Here is a 14,497-nt window from a genome sequence, read left to right on the forward strand (position 1 = left end):
TTCTATACTATGCAAAAAGAAGAAACCACAGTTAACATAGGAGACATTGTTCACGTCTCTGTGTATGTTCGTGAACGTACGTTCATTTCTACACATTTGAAAACATAAGAATTTATTTATGTTCGATGCACATTTTGATCTAACATCGATAGAAACTTCCTATGCCTTCCCCCGCTTATTAAAGATAGGTGCTAAAATTCGATTTAACGAATCGCTATGGATTAATCAGTTTTTTTTCTTAATACAGTTCCTATACTTTTCAGTCACAAAAAATATGCGTATTTAAATAATCGTCGCTAAAATTTTGACAACATTTTTTTCCAGTTTATAACGCAGTGATGTTGCATTAACATTACTAGTAAAAAGTATACATTATTATTTTATATATACTACTAGCTTTTATACATATATTGATGAAAATCCGAATTAACGCGAATTTTCCTTCATCTTAAAGGATGAAATACACAATTTCAAATCCTCACAATCTGAAATGCTAAAAATCAATTTTGCCGATTCTCTTCTCTTCGTTTTACAATAGACAGGTTCTGCTATTTTACAAATCTAGAAATACATGTAATACGATTTAATAATAATTCGGTCAATGCGATTGGATAATTCGCTAAAATCTTAGAGGGAAACAGTTACTACGATGCTACGTTAGAACAAGAATATTTAATAGAATAATATAGTAGGTTTATCACAAATTTTATATTATATCATAGATCGATTACCGGGCATATTATCGAGGAAAATTACATCTTATTTTATACGATTAAGTCCAAAAGACATAACGGTCTCACATTAATTAAATGCTCTATTACACAATGGAGGAATAGTCGTCGCTGTCAATTAATTTGACGATGTATTAATTTTTAACTGGATTTTTCAAACACAATTTCTTTTTCATACATTATCATATTGATCAAATACTGAATTTTATAACTGGTACTTCTTTTGTTCTATTTGAAAGCTTTATTTTCTTGTCGCAGCGTGCATCCTATTAATAAACACAGAACATAAAAGAAATACACACCTATACAATACAAAATGTACAGTAATATACTTTCAACAAATTTGTATAGCTACAATTATAACAATTTATTAGATGAAAATTTAAGGATAAATGATAAAGAAATGTTATGATATTCATTAATGAACAGCGTATGATCAATCTCAATTTACTAATGTTAGTCGCTGTATTTTGCCGCGTCTTAAGTGTATTTCAATTTTCTTCAAAATATTCATTTAACAATCATTACCAGGAAATATAACAACGAAAATGTATGAAAACCAAAACTTACAGTTAACATATATATGGAATAAAAAGAGCACATCTAGTTAACATTTAATACACTAATAAGATTAATGTTAATAACCTGTATGAACTCTGATTGAATGACTTCATATTCACATCTAAAATTAAAATACACTTGAAAAAGCGACAGATTAGAGCGAGTATCAAAGACAACATCGTCGAATGTATGTTTTAAAATGTTTACCTTCGCATATCGTAAACGTATAAAAGATATTATTAAAGTTACAAATAAGTAAAATAAGTCAAACAATTACTGCAACTTAAAAATCTACTTTGCGAATATTATTTTTATCACGATTTCACTATACAGGTCCAATTGATCATAAAAAATAAATAATGATGTTTTGTTATAATATTTTTTAAAGTAAATATTCACATTCATCGTGTACGAGTCGCAAAAATTTGATGATATATTTTGTTCGAAAAATATGGAAATCTTAAATATACAGAAAACGTGAGATGGATTTTTTATGCCGCTTAAAGTAAGAAGGTGACTTAAAAAATGTTGTCTACCAAATTTGTTCAGATCTGAATAATTACTAAAGCTGTATGACTCTCCTAATTAAGCTTTATGCTATCATCAGTTAGCTTGTTTCATAAATGAAACAACAATCTTACCAATTCAATATAAAATTCTATTCCTTTAAATACTAAATCAATGTCAGAAACTCTATTGAAAACATAATTACTTGTTTCCTTTAATTTGTTTAATTAATCTTTTCCATTTATCTCGCTAAACAAAATTTTCTTATATTTTTCGTTACCGTATGTAAACGATGTATTCGGTATATGATGACACTTATGTGTAATGCGCTTGCTTCATATTCATTTGCATTAATTAAGGCATTGTAATACATCGATATACAGAATACAGTAATGAAATTTTCTTTTACACGCGTGTGTGGTGTGTGTGTGTGTGTGTGTTTGTGTGTGTGTGTCTGTCTGTTTATGTGATTTGTTCATGTATATATACGTGCATGTATATTTATCATTTATGATACATGCGCATATACATACATACGCGCGTACATACACATAAGCAATATTTACAATTTTTTCACGGTAGTCAATCACGCATGTTGAGAACAGCAGTTAATATATGTTACCTAGTATTTAGCTAATTTAATTATTGAATTATTATCATTATCATCATTATTATTTTATTATTATTATAACTATTATAACTATTATACATAGTATAAGAGTATGGATTTTTCTCCTTTGTCCTTATCTACGGAAATAGTACTTAGATACAATTCAACTCATGTTCTTTCCTTGTTTTCAATACAAGAAAATAATCGCTATTTTCTTTATCCTATATATGTGAAATTTTTATATGATATAAATATTTTATTAGTAAAAAATTGTTTAATAATACAAACCCATTAATATCGAAAGTAAATTGACAGTGAAAGACTATAAGTTTTAAAACCAGCTTGCCGTATCGATATTATGTTTGCTCAAATATTATATTAATGAAAAAGATAAAATAAAATACTAATTTTATTATGAATGAATATAGCAATGAACTAACTATTTATGTGTTAACTATTTTAAATGGAGCTATACAAAATTTTCAAACAAATATTCACTGAATAACATATGCGTAAATCAATACATGTCGTCTTTTTATTACTGTTTTCAGTTTCTCATTGGAAAAATTTTACTAGGCCTTTAATTATTCGTTGTTAGAAGAATGAGAAGCAAAACAGAATTTAAACAGTAAAAAAATAACACAAAACCAGAACACAATAGTTATATCACCAAATATCTATAAAATTTAACGACAGGCATATCGCTTATCGTTTGAAGTTGTAGAATTACATAGAAATTCACGATGTTACAGGACAAGGAGACCTGTTTTTACACGTCTAAATTGTATTTATAATTTGTTCCAGATGGTACTGAAAATCTATTTATAGTTGTTAAGAATGTGGAAAGTCAATAGTATGTGTTTCATTGCCAAAAATTAAACGTAGCCTTTTCATAGGTGGCGGAGGAGGGTCAAGATTTAATTCACGTTTTTTATGTCGTCTTTCGCGATCCCGCGTTTTATGTTTTTTCTTACGTCTGCTTCTTTCCACACCCTCTACACGTAATACTTCGTATTCAGGTTCATAACTATCTTCACTTAAACTCGTACCCGACTCTACAATGTCTTCTAAAACTGGCGAACGTTTCATGCGAAGAGTAAGTTTTAATCTGCCAGTTCTCTCTGGAGTAGTTGGATACACTTGACAATTAGAACTATTCATTTGCCATTGATATTCAGAAGCAGCTGTTAACTTTTGTGCACTATCGTTACTACAAGCTGATAATCTGCAATGAATAATTTTTCTATATATAAATTTTGTAAAATAACAAATCTTAAAATACAAGTGCAAAATATAAAAATATTTACCTGTTTAGACTTTCACTATCTATGGAATTTTCTCTTGATTGCCTATTACCATCTGAATCTAACAGTTGATTCTGGTTGCAACTAGCTGGTGGCCATGGTTCTTGTGGAAGTAATACTGGAGGTTCGGCTTTATTGTATTCATCGTTGTATTGCATTTCTTGTAAATGTGAAGTGAGACCGGGTGTATGACGAGTTTCTTGTTTACGTCGCATTATCGATGGTATTCTAATATCTTCCAGATTACTTTCTTTCTCACTAAACTCATAAATATCACCTTGAATACCCGAATCGTCGTCAGCTACACCAATTTCAGTAGTCGCTATTTTCTTTCGATCTCTTTTCTGACTTCTTGTTAATCTACTTTTTGTCTTTTCTGCTTTGCTACGAGTTTTTGAAATAGACGCAATCATGTTATCAGTCATCTTATGTTCTACTACAGTTTCTAATTCTTCTCTTAGTTCAGAAATTGTGGATTTCTTCTCGCTTAATAGCTTTTTTCTACTTTTATGAGACTTCAATGTTGTGGGTGATGAATCATTTTTTAAAATTGTATTGTGAGTATCCTCTAAATTACATTTGTTAATCTCGCTGTAATCGTTAGTTTCCATTGTACTGAAATTTTCATTATTTTCCCTATAGGGATCTATTCGAGAATTTAGGTTTGTTGTACATGTTTCAATAATTTCAGTATTTTCAGATTTTATTTCAGATGTTGCAACATTAACTACGTACATATTATTTTTCATGATTATACCATTCTGACAATTTTCTTCGCTATTTTCTATATCCGTATTTTCTTTTACAAAATTTATTTTATCATGTTCATTATTATCTATAGACTTACTAGATTCTGAAATAAACCTATCAAATTTGTTTGTTTCATTTTCTAGTAAGTATTTCACCAATATGTTTGAATTTGTAGAGTCACTTTTCTTCAAATCTTTGCCGGATGTGTGTATATCAAATGTAGATATTGTATCAGTTTCTATAAAATTCGAATTTGTGGGTGATTTGATATGAACTAAAGGTATTTGTTCGTCATTTTTGCAAGAATAATCCTTACTTATGGGATCATAACATTTTTCTGTCTCTTTCTTTAAGAGTTGTTTTTCAAGTTCTAAATATTTTTTGACGCAGTTATTTGATTTTATTGGCGTTGTAGAGATATCGTTCATATCTTTGGAATTTTCAACTGAAGACAAATTATAATGACAGGTTCTTGACTGACGATTTTCTTGTGAAATTATCTCACTCTCATTAGCTTTGTGCAAATCATCTAATCGACTTTCAGGCATGGAACTTATATGAACTGAATCACAGGAATTTGTACTATAGTGTTCTTTTTTAGAATTGGAAGTATTAATATTACCTACTGAATTAGAATTAATTTCTATAATAATATCAGGTATTTCTTTTTCATTTATCAATTTGCTATTTAGTTCTTTGTTATTTTTAATGAATGTTAAATCCGAACACTCCCTCTGAAGATTAGAACAAGTTGATTCTTCCAGTACATCATGATGTAAGGTCTGAACATGGCAAACATTATTAGTTTCTTCATTCAAATTACTTTTTGAATGAGTCTTATGTAATCTAGAGTACACAATTTCTTCATCTACTCTATCAGAATCTTCTTTGCGATGACTTATGTCTTCTAGTTCAATATTATTTATTATGGAACCATTTAAACAAGGAGATCCAGCCTTCTCAGAAACTTTATTCTTCTTCGATTCTGTTCTTTTATGAAGTCTGTACATAAAATTTTTAATATATTGTCATTTTCGTTTTATAACTATAATTCATAATTTAACTTATGAAATAAAATATCTTACCTGGATGATCGAAGCGTATGATTTTTAACATTATTCTGATGACCATTATTACTGTCCAATTTAAACAATTGTTTATTTCGTAAATTTCTTGTCACAGAACTTGTAATGGCAGCTGGGTGAGGTTGAGACGTTTGTAATACATTTTCCCCATTATTTGTAATAGGTTGCTGTTGAGCAATATCAGAGAAGTGACATCCTTGTGCAATTAATAACTCTGCATCATATTTTGTTAATCCCCTTCTCCGTAATTCTTTTACGGTAACACTTTGTGGTGCTACAGCAGCATTACCAACAAGCACTGCATTTCTTTCTGTAAGTGCAGTATCAGCTTGTTGTTTATTGCGACTTAATGGCTGTTGTCTATGTTTCATGCGATTGATGCGATTATCTGTTTCTCGTAAACGGTACCCTGTAAGAATATTTAATTTGGTGATAAGTATACGTGTTCATGGATGTTATTTCAGATTTAGTTCTTAAAAGTACCAGAGGAAAGTTCTTCTCCTGGTTTTTGATTTGCAAATGCTCCAGTTGCCCTCCTCTCACATGTTTCACATTCGCAGAAACAGTTGCCATCGCCGAAAAAGTCTTCTCCATAGAAACAAGTAATTTCCTCCCCTACTTCAATATCACGAAGAACTTTAATACAAGCTGTATCTCTTCCCGTTGGCACGAACTATATTTTATACAATTTAATTAGAATAAATTAAAAAATATATAATTAATAAAATATATAATATAATTAAAACAATAATGATTTGTATTTGATTTATTAACCTTGCAGTTAGCTCTACAGTCATGATTAATATATGCTGCTGGACCTAACCATAACTGAGCACAATTTTTGCGACAACTAAACATAACAGAAAAATCATTTTTTCCTGGATGTAATAATGCTGCTTCCTCCTATAATAACATTTTAGAAGTACAATAAATGTAAACCAATTTTTATATTTTTCTTAATGTCTTATGTATAAGTTTAAACAAACCTTTTCACTAAGTTCTGCGATACAACCAACAAGACAAGAAATTTTATCATGTTTTAGCCATTTGCGAGTTGCACAAATTTTGGCACCTTTTTGACCTTCAAGACTATACCTAAAGCATGGTTCTATTGCAAATCCAGAATCTTTATCAAAAACCTTTAAATATATGTAAATCTATAAAAGTGAAATAAGATTGATACAAAACAAAATTTTATAAAATATATCAAAAAATTCCTGACTTGTATATATAACTCACATGTTTTTCCAAATTTATTTGTTGTTGTTTAGATTTTGTGTGAGGTAGTCTTGCACTCCAATCACCACCCATTAATTTTTTATATGTTTTTTCATAATTTTGTGTTTGAATAAATTCACAGATAATTTTACGGAGTTCATCTTTATTTGCTTTTAATGGCCTATACCTTCATTATTAAATAAGTTTTACATATGTAAATCTCTTGTTATATATTTTACAGATTTAAAGTAATATTTAAAAACATGTACCTGATATTCATTTTATGAGTAGTAAATCCCAGGTAAGGATCTAACACGAGAGAAGTAGCTAGATCATCATTGTCAGAAAGTTCTTTAGGTGTCATACCACCACAACTACCAACATTGTTAGGTTGCATCTTTGCAGCCACTAACCCACCTAATCTTCGCTCCTGCTTCCGTATTATAGCTACTGAGCCTTGAATGGATAAGCAATCCACCACCATTCTGTAATCTGTACTTTTACTGTAGAATTAAAAAATTAATTGACAGTTAGCTCAAATAATTAAATGAAAAATTTGTACTATTATTTTAACATGTAAATACATATTTTAAGGATATTGTTATACAAAATATAATGATTCCATGTAAACCTTTTTGTAATTCACACTCATTTAACTTTCTTAAATATCAACTAACATGTCCCTTTAAATATTTTCTAGCAATAAAGATAGAAAATAATTTCCTAATACCTTGTATTAAAAATAATAAAACTGACAATATTTATACAACTTTTTTGGTATGAAGAAACAGTACATATATATAAAAAATGTTAACAGTGTTAATTAAATGATATACAATGAAATAAAAAATATACAGATTCCTGTACAGGATATATATTAATTTCGAATATAATATTTAATTGTTTGGATAAAAATGAAAAAACCAAATAGGGCGTGGAAAATGACAAGTAATTAAAAAGAAGTATTTTCAAAAAAATATATTACTAAAAATTTCGAATTACCGTCATGTCAATCATATCACTCAGTTATTTCATTTCCCTTTCAAGCTAAAAGAAAGGTAAATAGTGAAGGAATATAGATAATAAGAGCCTAAAAAACAGTTTATCATGGTAATATGCTATTTTGATAATATAATAGAAATATCTCTGGCGATCATGCTCTGAACGCTAATGGCGCAGACGAGCCAGAGCGCTCCTAGAGGCACGCTGCGCTCCAATTTAATAAGAGAATTTACCTCCTTATTAAGCTACTAAAGAATGGGCAGAATCGTTAAATTTTCGTCAGACGATATGCGTACCTTTAAAGAGCTCTCCTGATAACAAAAATCACACATTTTGCTAACAATCTCTGACTTTTTTGGTATAAGATGAAGACGCGCTCGGATCTATCATGGCAGATCTACTATAACACATACACTTTCCCTATTTTCGTAATGCAAAGAAGACAAGCATCGTATTGAATTTTGCGATTTCTTTACAACACAGGTCAAACCCAATGCTTCCTTTATTAAAACAAACCAAAAAACGATAATCATTTAATTGAAAATATAACTGAGAAAACCCATGTTTTGGAACTACAGACTGTCGCGTACGTCATACATGTATATCTTGAATACAACGATCTAGTAACTTTCTTGATTTACTAAACTACATGAATTTCAGTAAAATATTTTAGTTTAGATTTTGTTTTAAACATTTGTGAATAATTTATCCAAAATTATAGTATTCTACCTATCTACTTTAGTCGAAGAACCAACGTGATACGTATATTATAATGAAAAAAATTTTGATCCACTTTTTTAAAAATCAATCTGAAATAATAAAGTGATTAATTTAGTAATATAGAATTTAAAAGCTGTAGCACTGCGTTTCTATGACAACCGTTTTCTAGCATTGTCTAGTAAAAATATATATCAAGACAGCTTCATTGATAGTTTTAGTTTTTAGAATAAATCATTTCTTTTGTACGTGTATTACTTATCATACTTTACAAACTGTAATAGTTTCATTTTGAATACAATGCTGTGTATTTGAGTTTTTATAAAGTAATCCATTTTAGGTTAAATTATAAATGCTTGATACTTTATTAATTATGTCACTGCAGTATACAATTAAAACTTATAGAAATGTGTACCATAAAAGATACGATTGCTATAAGATGAATTCATCGCATGATCAAAAGACTATAGCGAGATTTATTCTAGACTAGATAAAAATTAGCTGTGTACAGAAATTTCTTGTGTACATGAGTATGCGAAATATGATTTTTAAATTTATTATTGGCTATTTGATACTTCAATTGTCACCGATCAATGAACAATTTCTTTATCAATCTCGTATAGATACAAATGCGCATGCGTGCATTTAGAAACTTGTAAAGATGTAAATGCATTGTGTAAATAAAAAGGCTTATCAGACCAAAGATACAAATCGTATTAGTAATTTTTAGTCAGTAAATAGACCTCTCTTATCTTTCCCATTCGATAACAGATAAACATTCAAATCGTAGTTAATACAATAACGGAATAGCATGTCTTAACCTGTTATTTCATTAATCATTAGAATTTGGAGTTTATTGATTTAGATATATACATAAAGATGACATTTGAATTTGCTGAAAAAGAAAATCAACAATTAAATAGTATTAGAGCTGGTTTAATTGACTTTATTTCTGGATCACTCGGTAACAATACATTCTAATACATCATTACTTTTATCAATGCACAAACAATCTTAAAATCAATAGGAAATAAATAAATCGATTATGAGATGAATAAAATTTCAAATATCTGTATTTTTTATAGTAATCTATATAATTTTTACTTATATAATCTTTTCTTAAATCTATTTTATGTTATGAAATCAAATTTTCTTAAGAAGTGCTTAACCTTATTGTTGTCAGTAATTAGTTACTGTGCGATTACTAACAACAAATGAATGAATATATTAGTAAAAATAAATGATCTCTGCTTGTTGCAAAAGGATTAATTATTTAGTATAATTATGTTTCATTTTGACCTAAGGTGGGATAGCACTTGTATATGTTGGTCAACCATTAGATACAGTTAAGGTAAAAATGCAAACCTTTCCCTCCATGTATAAGGGAATGACAAATTGCTTTTTACAAACCCTGAAAGCAGATGGAATAATGCGTGGTTTATATGCAGGAACTATACCTGCACTAGTTGCTAATGTTGCTGAGAATTCAGTATTGTTTGCTGCATATGGAGGATGTCAGAAAGTTATTTCCAATGTTTTAGGTACTATAATTTTTTTAAAATGCAATGCAGTTAAAAGAACTAACGTTTTTAATTAAAAAAAAATTTTATTTATATAGGTATTAAAAAAATAGAAGATTTGACATCAATTCAAAATGCTTGTGCTGGATTTTTTGCTGCATTTTTCTCTTCTTTAACATTATGTCCTACGGAACTTATAAAATGTAAGCTACAAGCAGTAAGAGAAGTTCAAATGGAAATGAAATCAGTATTAACTGTCGCTAAGGTAACTAAGATAAAAAAGTTAATATGTAAAATTTATAGAAGAACTCATGTTTTGAGAAAAATTATTTTGTTTAGAAAGAAATTGGTCCATGGGGATTAACACGTCAAATTCTTAAAGAACAAGGCATAAAAGGTTTATTTACTGGTTTGTCATCAACTATAGCACGTGAAATGCCTGGATATTTCTTTTTTTTTGGAGGCTATGAAGTAACCAGAGAACTTCTAACAAAACCAAATGAAAGTAAGAATGACATAGGATGGCAGAGAACCATGGTAGCTGGTGCCATTGGTGGAAGTGTCTTATGGCTTGTAATATTTCCAGCAGATGTAGTTAAGAGTAGGATACAGGTTAGTTTCATTTTATATAATATAAATAATACGAATCAAGAATATAAATAAGTTTTATATTCTAATTCTTTTTTTAAAGATTAAAAATTTGAAAAGTCCTGCATTAGTAGTTATGAAAGACATCGTAAAAAATGAAGGTATTAGCTCTTTGTACAATGGTTTAAAACCAACATTAATAAGGACAGTACCAGCAACAGCTACATTATTTGTAACTTATGAATATTCTAAAAGATTCATGCTTGATTTTTTTGAGAACAGCCAATAGAATAAATTATATTTATATGATATTATTCTTTTTATTATAAGGCATAAAATAGGCTATAATAAATGGATTTGAAAATAACTGATATGAAAATGATTTTCTATACAAAATTATTATTATTATTATTATATTATATTATATATTATAACTTGTATAATTAATGTCTATAATACAACAATAATATTATTGTATGTGTGTGTATATATATGTCGGAGATGGAAGGACATCGGGACCTTTCTTTAGAATGTTCGGAAAAACCCAATACCCCAATCCAGATGTTTACGACATCGACATTTAAGCAATAAACGAAGAAATAGTTATGCGGGCACTTAAGGTTTATGACGATGGGTTTGGGCTCGAGGTGATATAATGAGTCACCGAACGTACCCACGGTCACGGGAGTAGAATTGATGTAGTAATGATAATTACTACATAATTGATGAGTGTAATAACGGAAGTAGAAAATAGTTGTGCAGCTCTCCTCAAAAACAGAGATTGACCCAAGGAGTGGGAAAAGGACTATATAAGGGCAGTTTCATTTGGATTACGAGTTAGTTAGTTAGTTAGTCGTTGGGCGAATTGCTGATTGAGTTATCCAAATCGTGTATTGCGTTGGCGCTCGTCATCCCATGGACCGTGGATTCGTTGTCGAACCTGAATTCGTTGTCATCGGCATCGCGACCATCCTATCGCCGCTATTACTTGTAGCCTCTTGTAGTACCTACATTTGTACCGGTAAACTTGAGTGAAGGTTCATCGAACGCCCAAAATTCCAACCTTAATCCGACATATATATATAATATGACAATATTTCAAGACTAATTATTTTTTAGAGACTTTGGAGACTCAAAAAGTTCATCAAGTTTTCAGAATTTACTTTTTAAGGAAACCTTTTCTCATATCAAAACAATTATTTCATTCAAATGAATTAGATTTAATATCTTGATAAATTAATTGTTTTAAATATTTCTCTTTATTTTCTTCATCAAGATAATTCCACTGATCCTCATAAACCTATAAAAATTAAAAATCCATTAGTATATATGCATTATTCAACAATTCTGAAGTTAATGTATCATTTATATATCATTGTAAAAAAGAAACAATAATTTTAGAAATTACCATAATCGGTGTGTATCCTAGAACTTCAAGTTGTCTACATTTTCTCTGGATGTATCCAATATAACCATCATGACCTGATACTTTTATTAAAAGCATTATTGGAACTATAACTTTCCATTTTATTCTTTTTAATTCATCATTATTTACACTTTTGATCGAGTTTGTCGGCATTGCCGATAAAATAGAATCAATTTTAATAGGATTGTTACATGTATCCATACCAATGACAATATCTCTAGTTGAATACTGAGGTAAAATATAATCAACATATACATCTATTCCTAATTTTTTCTAAAATAATAATATTAATGCATTAAATATGTTTCATTACTATTTTTTGAGCGCTTTTCTTAAATATAATTTTGTATTGTATACCTTACAGATATATACAATTTCCATCCTTAACTTCACATTGGTGTCCTTTCTGTAGATATCATCGTCATATTTATGAAATTTCTATAATAGTAAAAAAGTTTCAATATATTTAATTATCTAACTGCAAAATGTAAGTTTTTAATTCTATTTACTACACTGTACCTTTACTAAATATTCATACATATTATCTGTCAGTAATGGACCTTTGTAATAAGGCAATTCTATTTTTACTGAGCAGTGTAATATCAGCCATTCATTTGTCAACAATTTGAGATTATTTTTGTATGTATTTTTTATAAATGTTGGGTCAAATACGTGTTGAATTAATTCTGGTGCATATATATTTTTAATTGTTAAGAATGTCAGAATACGTACTAACGATATTGGAAAGCTATATTTAATATATAATGGAATCACTGATTTTTGCATAATACATTTCTAAATATATGTATGTACTATATGTAATTATTATATGGAAACAAAATATTTACCTATTAATTTCACTTGCTCTGATAGTCTTATAAGTTAACATTATTTCGTTCAATAATTTGTAGCATACATTGCTATAGTAATCTGTCATAGGAGTAACTGTACATATGCCATAAATAATTCTTTCAATATCTTTTACTCTTGCAGTTTCCATTTCATTTTCTAATCTAAATTAATAATAAGCAATTCTTTTATAAGTGAATGTGTTATTATTACTTTTCTCTTACTTAACTTACCTTTGAATAATGGAATTTGTTAAAATTTCATCATATACACGAAAAGATCCAAATGCATGTGTTATATGGGTTAGACATTTTAATGATAGTCGTGGTATCTCGTCATGTAAAGATATCAATAATTCTTGAAAGATTTGTAAACAATGTAAACAGTTACTAAATCTGTATCACATATTTATATGTATTATAATAACAATTACTATAAAAAATTATGTATAATAAGTTGTATTATTACCTAATAAGTTTCATAAATGCTGCTAAAGTAACACTGTTCACGGTAGTAACATGTTTCTTAACTTTATCCATCATTATTGGTAATAAGGCTTTGTTGCCAATATTCCTTTTATTTAAAAAAAAACCTCTTGCGATTATACCTATTTCGTCTGCAACAAGTTCATGTATGCATTCTTCTAACCGATATTCGATTTCAAATATATTTATAAATGATTTTGAATCAATCAAAGGTAGAAAAAAGAACAGTTGAACTAATGCTTTTCCAGAAAGTCTATACGGTTTTGAAAGCAATTTTCTCATTGCACGCCACATAAACTCAAGATTTGTAACATTAAGCTGATAAAATGCATCAATTATTAATAACATTTGCTCAGTATTTGAATTATAAAATCGTTTTATACATTCTGTATCTAATGCTTTCATCAGTTCTTTATAAACAGGTGATACTGTTACTATATCATGTAACGTAATTAAACATTGCATTAAAAGTTTTATTTGTTTATCCTGCATTACTGGGAGCTGTTTAATACAGGCTTCTAAAATCCTGTCATGAAGTGATATTTCCAAACATGTGCCACTTAAATAAGAATATGCCAATTTCTTAACAGCATTAGAAATATTCTCTGCAGATTCATGTGACCAATCTACATTATAAAAATCTTCTATGTCCTCAGAAGTAACTATTGCATTTGATTTAATGCGTGGAAAAATAGTTTTATCATAATACATGGAATCTTGAAGTATTAAATGCATGATTTTATGTTCAGGTATGTAAATATTTTCTTTTATAGGATCATCTTGGCAATTTTTATTGACTGCAACTGCTTTATATCTCTGGCATAGAACGAAGCATTTATATTTTTCTATAAATCTTGAATATGGTTTTAAAGTCCATGTGTAATTAGTCGTATTTGCAAAGTATGATTTATTATGTAACCTCAAAATCATTGTTTTAGTACAATTTAGTACGATTAAACTCGTTCTTGCAATAACATTCATATTTTGGATTTTTATTAGAAGATGCGCTATTTATTAAATACGTTTAACTTTTAAATAAAACTTTGTATACAAAACTGAAATCAGAACCAGAAACTTCTCACATGGCTGCAATTCCAATTCGTAGTGAACGAGATACTTATATATGTATATGTATCTATATACA

At 28.7% G+C, this 14,497-nt stretch overlaps 3 protein-coding genes across 4 annotated transcripts; 1 reads left to right on the forward strand and 2 right to left on the reverse strand.

The window, feature by feature from the left end:
• Positions 1-653: 653 nt before the first annotated feature.
• Hmt4-20 (Histone methyltransferase 4-20) lies at positions 654-8,374 on the reverse strand. 2 transcript variants are annotated; one of them, XM_076619467.1, is made up of 9 exons: positions 8,065-8,374; positions 7,036-7,269; positions 6,788-6,953; positions 6,535-6,687; positions 6,323-6,451; positions 6,032-6,221; positions 5,549-5,957; positions 3,717-5,465; positions 654-3,634 (listed from the first exon to the last, which is right to left on the reverse strand). In XM_076619467.1, the coding sequence occupies exons 2-9, from the start codon at positions 7,248-7,250 to the stop codon at positions 3,241-3,243; spliced, it is 3,405 nt and encodes a 1,134-aa protein (XP_076475582.1). In that variant the 5' UTR covers positions 7,251-7,269; positions 8,065-8,374; the 3' UTR covers positions 654-3,240. The 2 variants fall into 2 exon arrangements, with proteins under 2 accessions (XP_076475582.1, XP_033187696.1); XM_033331805.2 differs by having other exon boundaries at positions 6,535-6,705.
• A 468-nt stretch (positions 8,375-8,842) lies between these two features.
• LOC117155626 (mitochondrial ornithine transporter 1) lies at positions 8,843-13,313 on the forward strand. The gene is made up of 5 exons (XM_033331809.2): positions 8,843-9,449; positions 9,790-10,026; positions 10,104-10,270; positions 10,345-10,617; positions 10,697-13,313. The coding sequence occupies exons 1-5, from the start codon at positions 9,365-9,367 to the stop codon at positions 10,880-10,882; spliced, it is 948 nt and encodes a 315-aa protein (XP_033187700.1). The 5' UTR covers positions 8,843-9,364; the 3' UTR covers positions 10,883-13,313.
• On the reverse strand, positions 10,972-14,468 carry LOC117155625 (FAST kinase domain-containing protein 5, mitochondrial). Its single transcript, XM_033331807.2, has 7 exons — positions 13,337-14,468; positions 13,102-13,263; positions 12,868-13,032; positions 12,539-12,767; positions 12,377-12,457; positions 12,002-12,292; positions 10,972-11,893 (listed from the first exon to the last, which is right to left on the reverse strand). Exons 1-7 carry the CDS (start codon positions 14,332-14,334, stop codon positions 11,795-11,797), a joined length of 2,025 nt encoding a protein of 674 aa, XP_033187698.2. The 5' UTR covers positions 14,335-14,468; the 3' UTR covers positions 10,972-11,794.
• Between the last annotated feature and the right edge of the window lie 29 nt (positions 14,469-14,497).

The sequence above is a fragment of the Bombus vancouverensis genome, chromosome 6 (genome assembly GCF_051014615.1).
Source record: "Bombus vancouverensis nearcticus chromosome 6, iyBomVanc1_principal, whole genome shotgun sequence".
Taxonomy (NCBI): Eukaryota; Metazoa; Arthropoda; class Insecta; order Hymenoptera; family Apidae; genus Bombus; species Bombus vancouverensis.

What these genes read in the sequence shown, in the direction of transcription:
- Hmt4-20 (XM_033331805.2), bottom strand. Translation starts at nt 7,250, where the DNA reads ATGGTGGTGGATTGCTTATCCATTCAAGGCTCAGTAGCTATAATACGG. An exon ending in ACTCATAAAATGAATATCAG is followed by an intron (nt 6,954 to 7,035) that starts GTACATGTTTTT and finishes TTAATAATGAAG; the next exon opens with GTATAGGCCATTAAAAGCAA. An exon ending in CATACGCTTCGATCATCCAG is followed by an intron (nt 5,466 to 5,548) that starts GTAAGATATTTT and finishes TTTTATGTACAG; the next exon opens with ACTTCATAAAAGAACAGAAT.
- LOC117155626 (XM_033331809.2), top strand. Translation starts at nt 9,365, where the DNA reads ATGACATTTGAATTTGCTGAAAAAGAAAATCAACAATTAAATAGTATT. An exon ending in AGTTATTTCCAATGTTTTAG is followed by an intron (nt 10,027 to 10,103) that starts GTACTATAATTT and finishes TTATTTATATAG; the next exon opens with GTATTAAAAAAATAGAAGAT. An exon ending in CAGTATTAACTGTCGCTAAG is followed by an intron (nt 10,271 to 10,344) that starts GTAACTAAGATA and finishes TATTTTGTTTAG; the next exon opens with AAAGAAATTGGTCCATGGGG.
- LOC117155625 (XM_033331807.2), bottom strand. Translation starts at nt 14,334, where the DNA reads ATGAATGTTATTGCAAGAACGAGTTTAATCGTACTAAATTGTACTAAA. An exon ending in ACAAATTCCATTATTCAAAG is followed by an intron (nt 13,033 to 13,101) that starts GTAAGTTAAGTA and finishes TTATTAATTTAG; the next exon opens with ATTAGAAAATGAAATGGAAA. An exon ending in TAGGATACACACCGATTATG is followed by an intron (nt 11,894 to 12,001) that starts GTAATTTCTAAA and finishes TAATTTTTATAG; the next exon opens with GTTTATGAGGATCAGTGGAA.